The sequence below is a fragment of the Glycine max genome, chromosome 18 (genome assembly GCF_000004515.6).
Source record: "Glycine max cultivar Williams 82 chromosome 18, Glycine_max_v4.0, whole genome shotgun sequence".
Classification (NCBI taxonomy): domain Eukaryota; kingdom Viridiplantae; phylum Streptophyta; class Magnoliopsida; order Fabales; family Fabaceae; genus Glycine; species Glycine max.
The window spans coordinates 48,634,900-48,654,639 of NC_038254.2; the positions used below are offsets into that span (position 1 = coordinate 48,634,900).

Sequence of the window (19,740 nt, forward strand, 5' to 3'; positions counted from 1 at the left end):
AGTTTACCTACATTTACTATAATTTTGAATATTTATCATGAAATCAGCATTAACAATGCTTAACAACAAACACTAAGCACATATCAGTTACCATACCATAACTACTCCCAAAATGAACGATGCGAACAAAAATTGCAACTAAGGTCTAATTTTAGTAATTAATAAATATGTTAAAGAACAAGGGCATTCAGAAAACTAACCTGGAAAATCAGGACCATAAAGAAATGAATAGTCATAGTCATCTAGGACTGAAATTGGACTGAAATTCTCTGTGCTACATTCAGTATCTATCTTCTTTGTTGACTGTTGTTTTTTTGTTTTTTTCGTGCATTTTGGTTCAGAGAACACTTTCTTCTGCTTATTTGGCAAATTTGAGCTTGGTCTTAACCCACTAGGACCACTACCACATTTTCTTCTGCTATTACTACAACTCTTAGAGCATGCAGAAACTGGTGCCAAAACTTTGGTTTCATGGTGATTTCGAACCTTTGAACTATGCTTAAGAGGAAGAACCACTCTAGGCTCATTCTCAAACTTGGAAATCTTCTTTCTCTTAGTGTGGCTCCTCTCCTTAGTCACAGAAACAATCTCCTTGTTCTTGCTCCCCTGCTTCTTTCTCTGCCTAGATTCTCCCAACCCCATTTCTTGTTTCCTCAAAAAGGACACAACTTCTTGATCTTCACTCTCATTATTCCAGTAGAAAACAACAAGGTCATTGTTTTTGTTTTTGTGCTGAAGCAAAGAAGGAACCTCTCTGAATGATGCAGAGGTTGTTTTCACTTGGTGGTGGTTGGCTTGGCTTGTTGTGTCAAACTTGCGCAAGTAATCAACAAAGTTCACTGACCTACTTCTTGGAATTGAATCTGGGGTGTTGTTTGTGTTTGACACCAATTTTGTACTTGGAAGTGAATCAAGCCCCATTAGCCTTGCCACCACTCCTGGTTTGGTTGCATTTTTGGCCATTGCATCTTTGTGACTATGCACTACTTCTGTTGCATATGGTTTTGTAATGTGGTTAGAAGGGTGCATTGGAGAACTATTTCCATCCTCAGCACAAAAGAGTAGTTGAAAGAAGTCAGAGAAACAACCAGGTTTTGCATTATTTGGTTTAGCCATAATAATCAATCTTCCAAACTCTTAACAGAAGTCAGAAACTGCTGGAGGAGGTAGAACTTGTAGAGAAGTGGTCATTGAAATGGTTGAAACCATATTGATAGCGAGGGAGAGAATGGTGATTTATGAATAGAAAAAGATGGAGGATGTGAAAGGGTGGTTGAGTTCGCATTAGATTGGAATGCTACAAGACAGGAGTAGGATGTCTTAAAGGAGAGTAACACACCAAATTGTGAATACCCATTCACTATATTTGTAAAGATGTCATTTTAGTTCTAATAATGGTCAAACATAACTCATTTTAGTCTTTTTTTTTTAAAAAATAATTTATTTTTGGTTCAAGAAGAGACTTATAATAAGCCAGCCTTATAAGGAAGAGAATGATTGAAAAATGGGCGGAGGAAGGAAATTGAACTTCCAAACTCACAATTTATGTCGTGTAGTTTAACTAATTGTTGACTAAAAAAGATGCCCTAATTGTACAAGTTTAGATATTAAAATCTATTGTATTTAATAACATCATGAATTAAAATATTATAATTTAGAGATTAATTTTCTATGCATAGTTAATATTATTTTGGTTTATCATGACATATGAAATATTTATTAATTTTATCTAAATATCATACTAGTCATTTTTAGTGTAATTTTTTCTTTCAATTATATTTTTCTTATTTACAAGCCTCAAATTTGAGATCAAATTTAATTTTACTTAAACCAATAACATGTTGATATGAATTGTTAATATCAAAAAATTATATCATCAATGCAATTAAAAATAATTTATTATATGACTTTTAAAAATTATTATAATGATCAATAATTTTTTCCATAATACAAAATTTTTACACAATCAAAATATATATATATATATATATATATATATATATATATATATATATTTTAAAAAATAATTTAGTACATTACTGTTTAAAAGGGTAAGCTATAGTTGATCTTCCTCACATATAAGCCTCTTGGCAAGGAAAATATTAATGTATTAATGGTTTTTGCATGTCCTACGAGCTACTAAGTGTAAATGTTGTTTCTGCCATTTAAAGACAGAGCTGCCGAAGTTGCTGACTTCATTCAAAGACGAGAACATCGTGGTTCTTGACATTGGCAACAAGGTCATATTCATACAAAGAATTGCACCGACTTTGTTGACTCATAATGGATTTTTGAGGAGATTGCGTTGTTGCCCCAATGGTGGCAAGAATTAAAAAGACCATATATGCTCTTGGTCCTCCAAAAGAATTGTGGCCATTAGATTCTACTCAATATATGAATCCCGTGATTCACATGCATAAATCAACTAGTGAAAGTACACCTCCCAATTGAATTTCACTATGGCTATTGGAAATGGAAACTGAAGTTGATTGAGGTAAACAAGTGTTCACCCCAATATATTACTAAGAGTGAAATCAGACATATTGTTTCACTTTTCATGCCTAAAAGTTTATTAAAATATATGCTCATGTCTAAAGTAAATAGATGTGTACTCATCTAAAATTTTAGTATATTAAAATCATAATACACTTTAAATTAAATTAATAGTAAATACAATCTTATATGCTCATCGAGTTAGAGACAATTTTCGTCCAGGGAATTTGGTCTAAAAGAAAGTCTTCTTTTGGGGGTATTAATTGTTTTGAGTTTTGTTTTTTTTCATCACGTGTATAGGTTTAGACTATAAACATGCTACTTAGAAAAGTACAATATAGTGTTCAAACTATATTATATTTTTTAAAGGGGGAAAAAGCTATAAAAATAGTATATTTGACAATATTATTAAAGTGATCATAAAAAAATTCAATGGTATAAAAGGTTTTCTTTTTTATCAAAAGCAAAATTTTGGAGATTGTCATTAAAAGTTATCTCAGTTATTTTCCTTAATAATTAGTTGCTTTAAATATAAAATTAACTACCACGCAACTTCATAATTTTTTATAATTTTACTATGACTTTTTTAGGTACCTCACTTATCTTAAAATTAAAATAACTTAATTTTCAATTTATCCAAACTTATTTGTATAATGAATTATAAATATAATCAATTATTAAATTTTTCCGCTTCAAATTCAAACACACTTATATCTAAAATTCTAAATGGAAGGGTGTAATAATTTTTTAAAAAAATTAATAGATTAATTAAAATTATATAGTACAGTTTAAATTAAATTAACGATAAATACACTCTTTACTTTCTCATGTTAGATACAATCAGACTCTAAAGGATCTTCGTAACAAGCAAGTCCAGGTCTGGGAGTGTTGTTTTGACAATTCCGTGGATATAATGTTTTTATCGTTTGCATATGGTTGTAGACTACACATCATAAATTATCATCATGTTAAAATTAAAGTTGAATCTTTGGATAGTATTTAAGTTTGATTTTTAATAAAAATTATTATTAGTAAAAATTTACCTATCGAATTTTATATTAGTCTGATTTTTTTTTCTAATTAAAGAAAAAAAAAACTACATGCTGCTAAAAAAATGACTCAAACTGAATCGGTGGGTCCTTTTTCCCTTGCTTCAGAACAATTTTCCGTCCATGCACTATGAACATTTTATTTTAACTTTTAAAGCCTATGTACGTAATTAAGTTCTCAAATCCCATTCTTTACAAATTTTAGAAGTCCTTTTGACAATCTTAATTTGTTAAATTTAATATAATTTTTCCCCCAAATCTTTCAATGCTTGGTAAATTGAGAATGGTTTGTTATCTTTGTTTTCATGTGCTATCAAATGGTATGGTAAAGTATCTTAGATGTAACTATATTTGCACGCGCAAGTTTCTCGATAACTTTGTGGGATTGCGGAAAACGTTTCAATATGTTCTTAACTTTGGTTTAATCAATTCCATATGCCTTTATGGCACCTTCAGGTATCATTTCTGAAATTGAATCTATGTTTAACATATTTTGTGGGATGGTCAAGAAGGGAAAATAATGGTGTAGAGGGTTGCAATTGGGAATTGGGTGTATGTTTGTAGAGAAAAAGAGGTAGGAGGGCTAGGAATTAAAGATTTAAGGGCTTTAAATTTAGTCCTATTGGAAGAGGGTCTATCTGGTGGCAGGATATTTGGCATTTGGATGAGGATGGTAAAGGGGATGTAGGTCATGGTTTAAGGAGGTTGTGAAAAGGTTGTGATTCATTTTCTTTTATATATTAGAATTGAACATAAATATAAAAAATTTATAATAATTTATATATCATATTTAATCAATGGAGGTGATCTCCTTGATTTGATACATTTTTTAATCATATGTTTGGGTGAAGGGAGGAGCTAGTCGAGATCAATTTCCAAGTTTTTTTCATTGGCAACTTTAAAAAATTTTACAGCAATGGATAGTAATTGGTGTTGTAGTAGAAAACTTTTCCAATGGAAAGAAGAACCTTTGAATGAATTACGTACATAGGAGTCTATTATTTTTTGGGGAGTTTAGGAGAAGGTAAAGATGAATGGAGGTGAAAATATGAGATTAGTGGATCCTATATAGTGCGCTCAGCATGTTTAAATATTCATACAGAGATATTTGATAATATTATTATTTTACTATTTTAATTTATTCATTAATATGATATGATAATGAGACGAATTCTTATTTAATATCTACGCAGTATATAAATTAAGAATTTAATTTAAGTATATAACTTTTTACACAAACTTATTCAATGAGAACTCATTCCATTATCACATCATAATCTGTAACAACATCATTACATGACTTCATTTGAACATGTGATGTTGAAGATAATAATATATTCCATAATATATAACCAAGTGCTAACAGGAAAGGAATACTAAAGAAGAAATGAGCTCATTTAATCCTAAAAGAATGGCAGACAATGCATATCTGAATTAATAGACTTTGAAATCAAATTTTGTAAATAAAAAAAAAGACTTTGAAATCAAATAACAATTGAATTGGTGAAAATAGAAACAATTAACTTTTAGTTATTCTTCAGTTATTTATTAGAGTTGAATTACTTATTAAACACTTTCTAATATAATTTGCTTTTATGTCAAAAATAAACTTTTTTTGTTACTTTAAAAATATTACGGAGCAACAATATGTAAAAACTTAAATTTCTTATCATTTATAATTAATATTTAAATAATATTTATTATTTCCAAATATAAAATATTTAATTAAAGAGATGTTTTAACATTTTAGTATTTTTATTATCATTAAAATGATTTTATTCAAACTAAAATAATTTCAAACAATATTTTTTATTATGTAAATATATGTTTTCATTCGAAAATAAAATTAATTTTAAATAAAGTAAAACTTTTAAATATTTTTACAAAATAAATTTTAGCTTAAATTTATAAACCTGCTTTATTGGTATAACTTAAGTTAAATTACTCGGTACGTAGGTATCTAAATTATTTGATAATTTTCAAGTTTGTTCCAAAAGTAAAATAAATAAAATAATTATTGAATTTCTAAATTAAACACCTTATTTGAACCGCCAGAAATTGACAATATTTAGCGGTTTTTGAAAATCTTATATAAAGGCTTAATTTACAAAAATAAACGATTAAAGAGTCAATTAAAATAATTTAAAGACCAACTTAATTTTTTTTTAAATAATTTAAGCATCAAATGAAAAATTTAATTTTTTTTACTACACTGAATAATTTAACCTATAACTCATTATACTTCTACTTTATTTGAATAACTTTTGAAGGGGGGGAATGAATCAATCATGTCCTTATTCTTGCACTTATGTTTGATTTGTATAACTAATTATATCAATTATTTTTATTCGTAAAAATTAAACATAAATATAAAAAAATTATAATATATTAATTATTTTGTTAAATCAATTAAACTAGATATTTTAATTATAATATATATATATATATATATATATATATATATATATATATATATTCAATTAAAGTCCAATTATCAATCATAAAGTGGAGTTCGTAAACTCAATGGAAGAATAGGAGGGCAGCTTTTGGCAGGCCAAAGAGAGATGCGGTCTTAACTATTACCTAATTTTTTTAGTCGTTAAACTCGTTTTTTTTATTAAGCATTAATTTAAGAGAAGTGGGGATTATAAAACTCATAGGATGCATGCATATTAAATTACATTTAATTATTTAGCATGGTGTCCAAGTTTGCGTTGAACATGACTATTTTATTATTTTTCTTTTGGATGTCATCAATTCATCCATCTATCTGTTCATTCACACACGTATGCTTTTCGTGGATTCTAAAATTGAATTGCATTTTTCAAAGGTCGTGAACTGCATGCCGCCACCAAAAAATAAAATATGGAATTTGGGGCTGCTTGGACCCTGTAGCTTATTTTTATATAATATATAATCAAATATTATTAACATGGCACATATAAATGGATTTTGTCAGTGAAATAATATGATTGTTAATGTGATCATCTTTAATTGTCAACATAGAAACATATTTGTTACAAGTTCTTTTTGCAAACTCTTCTTCCATGGTTGTCTCCTCTTATTCTTTCCTTTTAAGGATCATCACCAACCCAGCCATCAATCACCACTGGCGCCACCTATTGCACCACCACTAGCCACAGCTCGCACCATTGCCAACTGCCATTGTCATCTTCCTCCAACTCTCAAACCTCACTTCTCTCCAAGTCTCTCTCACACTTGGCCCTCAAACTCACTTGTCAGTTGTAGGTGAAGAAATGGAAATGATAAAAACAAAGAGGAGGAGAAATACTTTGTCATATAATATTTTATTAATTTGTTGTTTTTCCATCTCTGGGAATATATAGAAATAGGGTAAATAGTCACTTTTATCCCTAAATGTGTAATTCGCTAACAAATGTATTCCTGAAAAATGAAAATACAAAATTTAATCTCCAAAAGTATAAAAAGTGAAACAAATATATCTGGCCGTTAACTTTCGTCTGTCACAATTAATAAAATAGTCAAGATTCGAAGAAGTGAAATATGAGATATATTTATATTTTATTTATAGTAGATTGTGATAATTATTATAATTTAGAAAAAATTGTAATGATTGATACATTGTTAAAATGTTTATTTTGGTAAATTGGTACAATATTTATTTCGGATAATTTCTATTGTGACAAACAAATTATAGTTAATAATCAATATTATGGTTATTGTTATGGTTGTTTTAAATTATGTTTGCTAATATATTTTTTTAAGTCATTATTGTAATGTTATATTTGTAGAGATAAAAAAAAATGGTGAAAATTTACCTTTAAATGAAATAAAATTTTGGGTCTAACAAATTAATCCAATAGAAACAATATTTAGGTCCAATAAAAAAATTATTGATATTTTCGTTCAATAATGATAACTTATTGACATTTTGGTTCAATGGAATAAACAAACATTTAAGTCCCAACAAAAAAAGTACTGACATTTTTCTCCAATAAGAAATTAGTAACATTTACGTCTAAAAATGGTATCATATTGGTATTTTCATCCAATCTGCATGATCACGTTGACAATCATTTCAGTGACACATTCGTCCTTTTGTGTCATATAGACTATTTTATTAACGATAACATATCAAAGTTAATGACCGGATATATTTATCACATTTTTTATACTTTCAATGACTAAATTTTATATTTTTATCTTTCAAAAATACATTTGTCAGTAAAATTATACATTCATTAATAAAATTGATTATTTATCCTAAATTTTTTTAGTACGTGTCATATATAAATTAATTAGAACAATAGATAAATGATGATTCTAACTTCTAAACCACTCAATAATTTCTCTCCTGTATAACTTCTCAAAACTGACTTGAGAGATATCGTGTTATATATAACTAGCTAGTTGGAAAGTTTTATAATTATTCAAGTTTATCACTTTAATTTAATTAAAGGGGTTACGAACATCAAACCGATTAATAAGTATACTAAATCTATGCTATTAAGGGTAGATAGGTAGTAATTTTTTTTTTCATCATATGGGTACATAAGGATACATGCTTTATGTTTACTTAAACTGTTTATACTCATAAATGATACAGTTTTTTAAAACTAAAGTGTTTTAATCGAGAATTAAAGATTTTTTTTTAAAAAAAAAGTTTAAATGTGTTTTTTCCTCAAATTTAGGTCACGGTTGTTTTTGTCCTCCTAAATTAAATTTTTTATACTTCAATTTTGATTTTTTTTTCTTTTTAGTCCCTCTGGACTGATTTTAAACAATTTGAATATACAACTTATTGTTTTGAGGGATTAAAATTGTGTATCCAGATTGCAAAACATCATCAAACTCAACAGGGACTAAAGTAGTATTTTTAAAAAAAAATTGGGAGACTAAAAAAAAATTAAGGAGATAAAAAATAATAGTGACTTGGGACCAAAATTATGTTTAACTCTTTTCAAAATATGAAAATCCACTTAAAGGATTAACAACTTTTAACAAATATTTTTTATCCGCACATACCTAGAGATCAACTCTTGACCAAGAGATAAATTTCAGGTGATTTAAAGTGGTTTTTCTTAATAATAGATAGTTTTTAATTAATTATTTATTAAATTAAAAGCTCCATTAATTAAATTAATAATTAAAAACCCAATATTATAGTGACACGATTTAGAAATCAATATTTTTTTATTAAGTAAAATGATGGTTAAAAGTACAATCCTTGATTTGAAAAAAATAATAAAGGAATGAAATATTTTTATTTTAATTGGAGATCGAAATTGAAAATTAATTAAAATAGAGACTGATTTCTTAAATGTATCACAATATTTTTACCACAACGAATTAAAAAAAAACAGTATTTTTGTTCACATGCACATGCAAAAGATATAAATTCCTCTCACTCGAATTGACGCCTTTTGATAAACATAATATAATTTTATTTTTGTAAATAATATTTGTTAGTTTTTTTATTCAGAATTCCCTACAGTCACCGCATGATCTTGTATTTAACATCCAGTGTTTTAATTATTTTTTGCATAATATTTTATTAACTTAAATGCCAGTCTGTTTCCATAAGAAAGTGTCTGCATGCAAGCAATAGAAACTCGACACATGCAGAATATAAAATTGTATTTTTGATTTCTGTTTATTTTTAGTTATTTTAATTTTGGATTTGATCTTCAATAAATTAATTCACGAATTTAATCCTATTTTGTAAAATGATACAATGTTGATCTTTTGGACTACAATTAAACATGACACATGACAGTTAATATCATTTATTAACGATCAACGTCGTCCAATTGTGACTTGAGAATCAACATTACACGATCTTATAAAATAAGAAGAACAAATTGGTGAATTAAATTAGTGAAAAATCAAATTCAAAATTAGAGATAAACTGAATGACTAAATTTGTAATTTTTCCCATGCAAATTAATTTGTTTTTATATGTATTAAATTAAAATTGAAATTGAATCTTAATATGTCTGGGTGGAAATTTTGTGTAAATTAATTTTTGACTGCAGAAAATTACTTTCCTTAGCTGGTTGGTAAGTGGTCTATATCATTGACTCGAGCAACATGAGTCACATAGGAACGATGGAAAATCTGAACCATGAACTATACCTTCCTTTTGTTTGCATCGGTCATTACAAACAAAAATAACCAGTACAATGATGTTGACCAAACATCGTCAGCATATGATCTTCTATTTTCGTGCCGATTACCTAGTTATATGATAGAATCATAGAAACATTAAGAAGACGACACTATGAAAATTAGTGACAATAACATAGAACTGAAAAACTAGCATACTATTATATTTGGCCTATTCCTGATAGGAACCTAAGCAGAAAAAAAAAAACATGATAAATTGATGATGGAAAACGTGACACGCTGATTCCGTATGTGAATACTTACTTTTAGAGGTTCGAGGAATGGATTGGCATGAATTTATTTTTATTTATATTTGATTTGAAATTTTTATAAGATATTTTTATTTAAATCAGATCCTAATATGATAATATATAAAATAAGATTAGATTAATTTAAAGTGTGGCCATGACATATCCAATTATCAATTTTAATATTAAGATATGTTTTACATTATATATTTCAAAATAAATAATATTAATATAATATCCTGATATATAAAATATCATCTATTAAATAATTTTTTTATTAATATATAATTATTTTTTAAAAAAATGTTTTTTAAGAGTATAAAACACTAGTTTAAATTTAGATGATCCAATATATTAGAATTGACATTAACTAAACCAACTCAATTAGTTCAAAACACAATTCAATAATTAATTCATTAAATTTGATTCATGAATTAAATTTGAATTAAAAATTATACTCATTAAATAAATAAATTGAACTCATTTGATTCTTATATATATATATATATATATATATATATATATATATATATATATATATATATATATATATATATATAAACACTCAATGGGCTTTATAGGAGCTCAAGCTTCACCATCACCTATGGTTCCTTCGCTTCTTTAGTGGGGAATTTGATTTCAAGATTTATTGCGAGCACAAAGGGGGAAAGAGATACCATTTTCAATTGATTTCTTCCCTATTCTTGTACTCAACAGATTTCGCAAAAAAGGAAAAAGAAAAAATCACCAAAGGAAGAACAAGAGGGAGGGAGGAGATATGAGAGAAATATATTTTGTGATGACTAAAAACGGTTAGTATCCAAGTATTATTAATGGTATTGATTTTAAACTGATAAAATTAATCATTTTGAATCATTTAAAAAAATAACTAAAATCAACATTTTAAAAAATAAAAAAGCAAAGTAAAAAAATAAAAATAGAAGACTAAATATATCACTTAACCTATAATACAATAACATGCAAAGTTGCAAACTAGTTATTAGCTTGTCATTCATATATATTGTATAGACTATATTGCATCTTTATTTTTAATCAGACTATTATTTATCTAAAAAATATTAGTTAATTGCAAATTTAAAAGTTTAAAGATCCAAATTATTTTTTTATTTCTTTTGGTTGAGTCATAAACACCTCTACTAATTTTCAAGAAATACAGAACCCAGAGTGAATAATAAAATAGGGAGTATAAAAAATAAAATAGGGGATGATAAGAAAACACCACAACGTCCTACAAAACAAAATCTATTTTAAATTTCTATTTAATCGAGATCTTTCAGTTTTGATCAAACACATTGACAATTTGATCATGCCTCAAGGTATCACTTCAATATAATCAATTTATATTGAGGAATTCACTATTCAAGAAAGATAAAACTACATATAACCTAAACATTCTATCATGCAGTTACAATTGAAATTATATGATCCATCCATCCCTTTATTAATGAAGGATTCAACTCCAAGTAAGTGCAGTAACTTTCGGAGAAACTCAAGACAATCTTTAAAGCAATAAGAATTGTGTATAAGCCTCTCTTGTCTATATAGAAAAGAATTTTAATATTCACTCTAATTTGGAAGAGCCATTAATCTTAGAGTCGGTTTGATAGTACACAACATCCCCCGTGTCACTAACAAAATGGTCAGTCTTGAAGCTCCTTATTATTTCCCCAATAAGGTGAAAAGGAAGAGGTGCTGCTGATTTCTTTGGTTCTCTATAATATTTTCCAAACACTGGCTTAGCAGCCTCAGTCTGCAAGAGAAGCAAAAACAACATTCAAACTCAACATCTTAAGTAAATCAGTATCCATTGTTTCAAAACAAATAGTAGACTAGAGAGACACTCACAGCCTCAACTAAGTGATAGTGTGGAATTTGAGGAAATAGGTGATGAATGACATGAGTGCCAATGTCATGGTGAATGTTATTGATCCATCCATAATCACGATCAAGAGTAGTTAGACCACCCCTGAGGTAGCTCCATTCCTGTTCAACAATGAATATGAAAATATTAACACCCCAATAAACATAGAGCAAATAGTGTATGTATTGGCATTATCATTCAACCATGTATGATATGTTTATTGACTTTTACAAGTCATATCAATGATGATTTTTAATTGATTAACAATATAAAAAAAATACACTAACAATGCATGAAAATTAAACTCATACACATAACAAAAGTATGTCAAGACACAAATAGACCAGTCCTTTTCATAAGAAAGACTTTAAAGAATGAAGGATACCTTTCCACGGTACCAAGGTAATTTGTCTTCATGGCCATGATGGTGCAAATAAGTCACCAAATCCAACCACATAACGAATATCTTCAATTCCAAGAAATTCAAATGAGAACTTCATTCATTCTTGATTCAAAAAGAACCATGGAAATGATGGAAAAGAGGAAGAAACTTACAACATAGGGAACACCATAAAGCTTAAGAAGTTGAATTGGACCCATTACAAACCCCAATCCAACAAGCAATCCCAACATAGCAGCCCAACAAGCTGTGGAAGTAATAACATCTTTTCTTTCATTGGGAACGAACAAGTCACTGCTGGGGTCAAAGTGAGAACCAGTCTTCCCAGGACTCCTACTAAACTGGATTCAAATATCAACAGCCACCATGTCAATTCTTCTACCAAGACTAAAGAGTAATTAATGTTCAAATTATGGTCAAAGCAGAATAACTTACAAGGTACACAGGAAATGCAAGAAGTGGAAAAGGTGCTGTGAATCTTAACATACGAGTTACAGTGTCCAAGCTTCTGAACAATTTTTCAGGCAACTGCAGGGATTACCAATACACCTCTTATGTCAGAAACTTTGATCACTTAAAAGGAAAAAACTTAGATAAAAAGAGCATGTTTTAAAAACAAGAACATTGATAGTCATCTCACCGGATGCCATGATTCATCATTTTCAGCATGACCATGATGTTGGTGATGAGTCCTATGACTGATTCTCCTGTATAAAATATCAGTTTCAAACATGAATTCAAAACTAAAAAAAAGAGTAAAATGTGTTTTTATCCCTACAAATATCTCAAAATTTGATTTTAGTCTTTACAAAAAATAATATATTTTTAGTCTCTACATTTATCAAAATTAATGTGGTTTTAGTCATTCATCAAGACTAAAAAATCTTATTGTTAAAATGTAGAGACTAAAATCGTATTATATTTTTATAAGCACTAAAACCAAATGGCAAGATATTTGAAGGATAAAAAACATATTTTACTCTAAAAAAAATTAGAAAGGCTATTCCACCAGAAGCACTAGCATACCATCCATGATATGGCACTAGAATTGAAGAATGCAGCAGATGTCCAACAACACTGTTCAATTTGGAGTTGTTTGAAAAGCTTCCATGACCACTGAAACACACAAAACAACAAGTAAACTCAACAAGTCACAATTTTGAAACCCAATTCTGCACTCCATCTAGCTACATCCAAATTATAACAAAATGAAGAAAAGAAAAATAGTTATTAGTACCAATCATGACCAAGAACAAACAGAGCCCAGAACATAGTGCCTTGAGCAGCCCAATAGAGAGGCCAAACCAACCAATTATTGAGATACGCAGCAGCAGCAGCCAAACCAAAGACAGCAATCACATCCCTCACCACATAGCTCATGGACCTCCAAGGGTCCTTCACCCAGCAATGCTTTGGAATGGCTGCTCTAATATCAGCCAAGTTGAATGGTGGCGGAGCACCAGGGTCAAATTCTGGAAGCTTCTCATGCTCAACCCCATTAGTCCCATTGGTTAAATCAACACTCTTTTGCTCCTCTTCAATGGAAGCAACCCTCAAAGGGGCACTCACTTTCAGCCCCCAATTCCTCTCCCTGAGGTTGCACCTCAAAGGTTGAAACTTAGGACCTGCCACTACCTTGTTTGTGTCCAAAAATTCAACCCTTGAGGTGCTGGACAAAGCAGCCCCAGTTCTAGGTCTAGGAATTACTGGAGCAAGAGGCTTCAAGCCACATTCTGATAATATCCAAGTTGCCATTGGACTAAAAAATGAAACTTCAGAAAAATTAGAAGAAAAAAAAGGTTTATTTATTTGGTCAGGTTCCTGGTGCCTCCAGGAACTAAGATGGAAAAATCCTCAGAAAGGTGAGAAACAAAGAAGAACACAAAAGATGAGAACCAGAAGGAGAAGAGAAAAATTGCCACCAGAAGCAAAATATCTAGTCCTAAAACACTAAAATATTTGGTCATATAATACAATACTCCAAAAATACAACTTGCTTGTGAAATTTAAGATTAACACACACTTGAGGCGGCAACTTGTATTTCAACCTCCAACAACAACCACACAGAATTTAAACAACCCTTTGTTCTTCGCAGGTCTTCGAGCTTCGATTTGAGACTTGGAAGAATGAAGGGCCAAAAGGGTGTTGAAGGGAGGCTGAAAGAATGTGTCTTTGTTGCTCGATAATGATTCTGAGAATCGGAGGCGGAACTTATATATAAAAGGGTGAAGCAGAATAAGGGGTTTGTAGATTATGAAGGGGTAATTTAGTAATTCACAATTTTTTTATTGTGTTTTGTGTGTAGTATGGAAGAGACCAACCCAATCCGTGTTTACTTTTACTATATTGATATTGATTAAAATGTGTAGACTTTGGAATGGAATAAAATTAAGGTCATTCTTGCCGTGTATTTGACCCGTTAGAATGGAATGGAATGGAGGATCATATTTTATGCCCATCCTTCTTCTTTTTTTTAATATGTTTTTAGTTTTTAAATTTTTAAAAATTTTATTTTTAGTTCTTAGATTTTTTAAGTTTTTTTTAGTCCTTTAATTTTGTTCTATTCCTACTTTTAGTCTCTTAACTTTTTTTATATTATTTTTAGTCTCTTAAAGATGAAATAAAGGTTAATAGACTAAAAATATATATTTTAAAAAAAAATTAAGGACTAAAAATATAATACATTTTTTATCTTTATTTACTAAGAGAAAAAAGATACTTTATTCCTTTCTATATCAAAAAATGATGAATATTAAATTAAAAATATAATTATTTTGGAATTAAATTGTATATATATTTAATGGGTAATCCCTTATATTTATAAATGTATAAGATTATATGCTTCATCAGACCTTCACTTGCCCCAACATTATTCTCACATCCAATTGGTATATTATCTTATATTTTTATGTTTTTAATATCAATTCAACTATTTAAAAAAAAACTGTAACTGAATATCAAAAAGTCAACTTTGAATATATATATATTATCTTTAAAATTCAAATTCGCTTGTAATATGCATTTGATATATTATTTGATGTGAATAGTTGAACTATTTATTTCTTTTAATTTATTATTTTTAATATCTTTAGTTCCAACTTAAATTTTAATATTTTTTAAGAAATATCCATAATTAAAAATAAAAATATGTTCAAAATTATTTACTGTTAATGTAAAATATAATTTATATGTTTAAAAATTTATTTATTATAAAATTTAATTATAATATAATTTATATATTTAGAAATATTTATTTATTAAGGAATGATTAAATTATCCTTGTCTAATTTTGACATCTATTACACTATTTTTTATAACTTCATATCAAATGTGATTTTTATTTATCCAACCATTAAATTATATCTAAATATTACTAAGATTATTTGTGTCAAATTTTGTCAAAATTGAACAACAACAAGAAGGTAATCAAATGGTTCATGTTTTAGTATATTTTAAAATGTTTATATTACGTCAATTTTAATTCATATGAACATGATAAAAAATAATTTTAAATTAATATGAAATTTTAGATGTGATCTATGTGAAAAAAAAACTTCTAATCCAACAGTGAAGAAAATATTATTCAATTGAAAATTATAAAATGGTGTAATAGTTGTCAAAGTTACATCGATATAATTTGATTTCTTCTCTTATTTATTATAAATTATAAATCTTAGTTGTATAAAATAAAAACTTAACCTGTGCAATGCACATGCTAAAATACAAGTTATTTATATGCAATTAAAATATAGAGAAATAGCATCAGATTCTTTTTAACCCATTATTATTGGTTGAAATTTATTAAAAATTACACATTTGAGTATATTTAACTTTTTATTTAATAACTCTTTCTCTCATAATTTTATATTTTTCAATAAATTTTAATCAATGAGAAAGTATGTATTAAAAGGAATGTATTAAAAATGCATGTTGATAGTAGTCATCTAAAGTATGACTTTGTCCGTCTCAAAGTAAGTATCATATTTGAAGAAAAAAAGTTATTCCAAAATAAGTGTGATGTTAATTTTTCAATGTAATATTAATTTTTTCACTAATATTCCTATTAAGTGTTGCTTTAACTTTTCAATGTAATATTAATATTACTTTCTTTTATTTATTTAATAATGTTAGTTTTGTAAAAATACTATTTTATTTATTTATTAATTTTTCTTTATTTATGTAAAACAACCTAGAACGACATTTATTTTGGAAAGGAAAAACTACTATGATACTAGTATATCTATTCAATATCAAATATAAGAAGACAAAAGTTTAATTAGTATGCAAGTCTTCATATTTTACTAAATTTTTATTTATTTTAATTGGATCCCAATTTTTTTTTCAATTGGGTCCTCTAGTATATTTGTCTTTATGATAAATAATTGCAAACACCAAATTAGAGGCGCAAATAATAGACTATAGAGTTTCAATTTTTGCTTGGCAATTCAACCCAATTATTCTTTCATGAGCCTCTCACAATTGTTTGACTGTATAAAATGTTGAGACCTTGTAGAAAACTATCACAGTTGGAGGAATGCCCACAACACTCTTTTTGACATTCTCCCTCAAAGACTTTCTATATGATTGATTATAATTTATTGGAAATAATTAATTTGGGTGAGTTTTACTTCTCATTTAATATAAATTAAAAGAAAAAAATCATTAAATGATAAGAAAAACCTAAAAAAATGGATTTTTAGTAAATTTTAACCTATCATAGAAAGAGTCTTAGAAAGAGAGTATTAAAAAAAAGTGTCCTAGCATTTTTCATTACTATTGACTCAATCATGTTTATAATAGCATTTTTCATCACTATTGACTCAATCATGCTTATAATATACTTCAAAAAGTATCAATTCATTGTCTGCATCTCTAATTAAGTATTTGTAGTTGATTCTCATTAAGATAATTATAAGAGAGGACTCAATTGAAAAAAAATATAAAATTTCAAAGATTCAATTAAAAAAATTAGGGATTTAATTGAAAATTGATAAAAATATGAAACTTATGGATCAATTTTAGAAAAAACTATATCATACTAATTAAGAAAAAGTTAATATCATCTCATTGTACTAATCGAATTTGAAAAGTAGTTTTTTTTCTTCTAAACTATTATTGCTTAGAACTTGATATTAAAGGATTAAAAAACTAAAACTTGATATTAAGAATAAAATAGAGTTACTGAAAATGAAATTTGTATTTAAGGAGGAATATTTTTAAAAATAATTCAATTAAATAAGTTAAAGTTTATTTATATTTAAGATACAATGATTTTTTTCTTATATTCTATATTAGAGGGTATAATATTAGTTAAAGAAGAAAACGAAAAATATGTATCGCGATTATAAATTATAAATTAATATTGGTGAATTTTTTTCTTTTTCTTGATTTGATGGTAAAAAAGGATTAAAATAGATTCATTGAAAACATTGTTTCAAATGAAGGATATTTTAATTTTTTTTATTAAATAAGATAAAATTAATTAAAATTTGTTTATATTTAAGATATAATATTTTTACTTATATTCTATATTGGAGGGCATAATATTAGTTAAAGATGAAAACGAAAAATATGTGTCGCGATTATAAATTAATATTGGTGTAATGTTTTCTTTTCCTTGATTTGATGGCACAAAGTGCAAAGGTCACCGGATTTGGAATAAGAAGCCGGTTTTCCTTCGTTCATGGGTCGGTGGGGTATTATCATATTCGTGTATGAATGTGAAAGGGAATCATGAGCCAAACATCCATGTGTCACACGTGAGATTAGCATTTCACAAATATATTGGTCGGAATAAAACATGTGTGATTTATTTACTGTTATTAGTATTTGCATTTCACAAATTTGGTCGGAATATATGACTGAAATTGTATTTGTGCTTCACTTTATCAGGAGGCATACTCGCATATTACTATAAACTTATTGTTTCATTGTATTTACGAAATTTGGTAAATACTTATTAATATTTATGCTAACACTTATATTATTTTAATTTGATGTATATACTATTTGAGTTTCACATATTTTTTTTAGTGTTATTTATATGAATTTATATAATGTATATTACTTTCTTTTTCAAGATAATTTTTTTAAAGATATGTTTGGTTTAAAATTAATAAAAATTTGATAAATTTTGTTGTTAAAGGCTTAACATATTAAAAAGTTTTTTATATTATTATTAGTAATTTTTTTAATGTAATTTAATTTAAAAATTAAAAAGAAAGTATATAAATTTAATGAAATAATATTTTAGTAAAAATTATAAAACTAAGCCAAATCAAACTACAAATTATTGGTTTGATTTGCTTTAAATCTTATTTTAAATGAAAACCAAACCAAATTGAATCACATATATTTCTTTTAAGTTTGGTTCAAATTTTATTTTAAATAAAAATCAAACCAAATTAAATCACATATATTTTTTAAGTTTGATTTGAGTCATTTTGATGAAAAATAAACCAAATCACGTTATGAACATTCCTAATCATTACTTCTTTGTCCCGTTATAATTGTCATCCTATAAAAAATTAACCTTATTATCATTAATTCATTTTTAGTTTTTTTGTCCATATCATTAATCATTAATATCATAAGAAATATAAGTGATTGAAAAAATTAAAATCACAATTATCATGAGATAATTTTTTTCTTACACAACTATGTTTTTTACTTAGACGACAATTTGAAGTTTTTAAAACAAAGTAGCATGATAGAACTCACTAAAAGTTAGTTAAGCAATTCCATTTTCTATGCTATCTTTCGATCTATTGGATCAAAGATTAATTATGCTAGCTAGTGAATAATAAATAAAAATTTATAAAAAAAAAACTTAAATATGTCTTTTATGTTATTTTTTATCTATCAATTAATTTAGTAACTAATTTTACTATTTCTAATTCAAATAGCAAACTCAACAACCTTCAACTTAAAATTACTATTTTCTTTTCAGTTTTCAATTAACTTTTAGCTATTTTTTTCTAAGCAGACTAATTATCTAATCATTTTATTTGCCAAAAATTAAGATGAATAAGACAATGATGCAATTAGTGTTAGGTTCAAAATGATTTTAATCTTGATAAATTTTCTGAATCAAGTTACTAGTCTTCTGAATGGTTGTTACCAAGGACTCTAAAAACAGTGATAAGAACAAAATTCAAGAAGACAAAAAGAAAGAACTCTACATATCAAAGCTATTGAAGTTAATCAGAAAGTTTAAATTAAGTCTTTCTTATGAAGGAGTATCGAGAAGTATTACTATTATATGATGTTAAGTCCTGAGAAGCTAAATGATAATGGAGTATGACAAATGATTCCAAAATCCTATAATCACAAAGTCAAGACTACTCAAAGTGCTGAGAATCATGACATTATAAAGGTTGATTATGCAATATGAAAGTGCATTCTGAATAGACTTGCTACTCAGAAGAGATAACCATAACAAGTTCGTTTTGGAATAAAACGGAAAATGTAAGAAAATAACATTCATAAAACCCTGCTTTTTCAAAAAAAAAAAAAAAAAA

At 27.1% G+C, this 19,740-nt stretch overlaps 2 protein-coding genes across 2 annotated transcripts in view; both read right to left on the reverse strand.

The window, feature by feature from the left end:
* The window catches only part of LOC100775965 (uncharacterized), a 2,326-nt gene extending 1,024 nt beyond the window's left edge, over positions 1–1,302 (reverse strand). The window contains exon 1 of the mRNA XM_003552207.5: positions 201–1,302. Within this exon, the coding sequence (XP_003552255.1) occupies positions 201–1,116 (916 nt within the window). The 5' untranslated portion in view covers positions 1,117–1,302. The remainder of the gene's footprint in view (positions 1–200) is intronic.
* A 9,882-nt stretch (positions 1,303–11,184) lies between these two features.
* On the reverse strand, positions 11,185–14,408 carry FAD7-1 (omega-3 fatty acid desaturase). The gene is given in 8 exon segments (NM_001250909.3): positions 11,185–11,708; positions 11,804–11,941; positions 12,205–12,285; positions 12,375–12,560; positions 12,655–12,747; positions 12,860–12,926; positions 13,246–13,335; positions 13,457–14,408. Coding segments are annotated over 8 exon segments (1,362 nt in total). The 5' UTR covers positions 13,975–14,408; the 3' UTR covers positions 11,185–11,519.
* Positions 14,409–19,740: the final 5,332 nt, after the last annotated feature.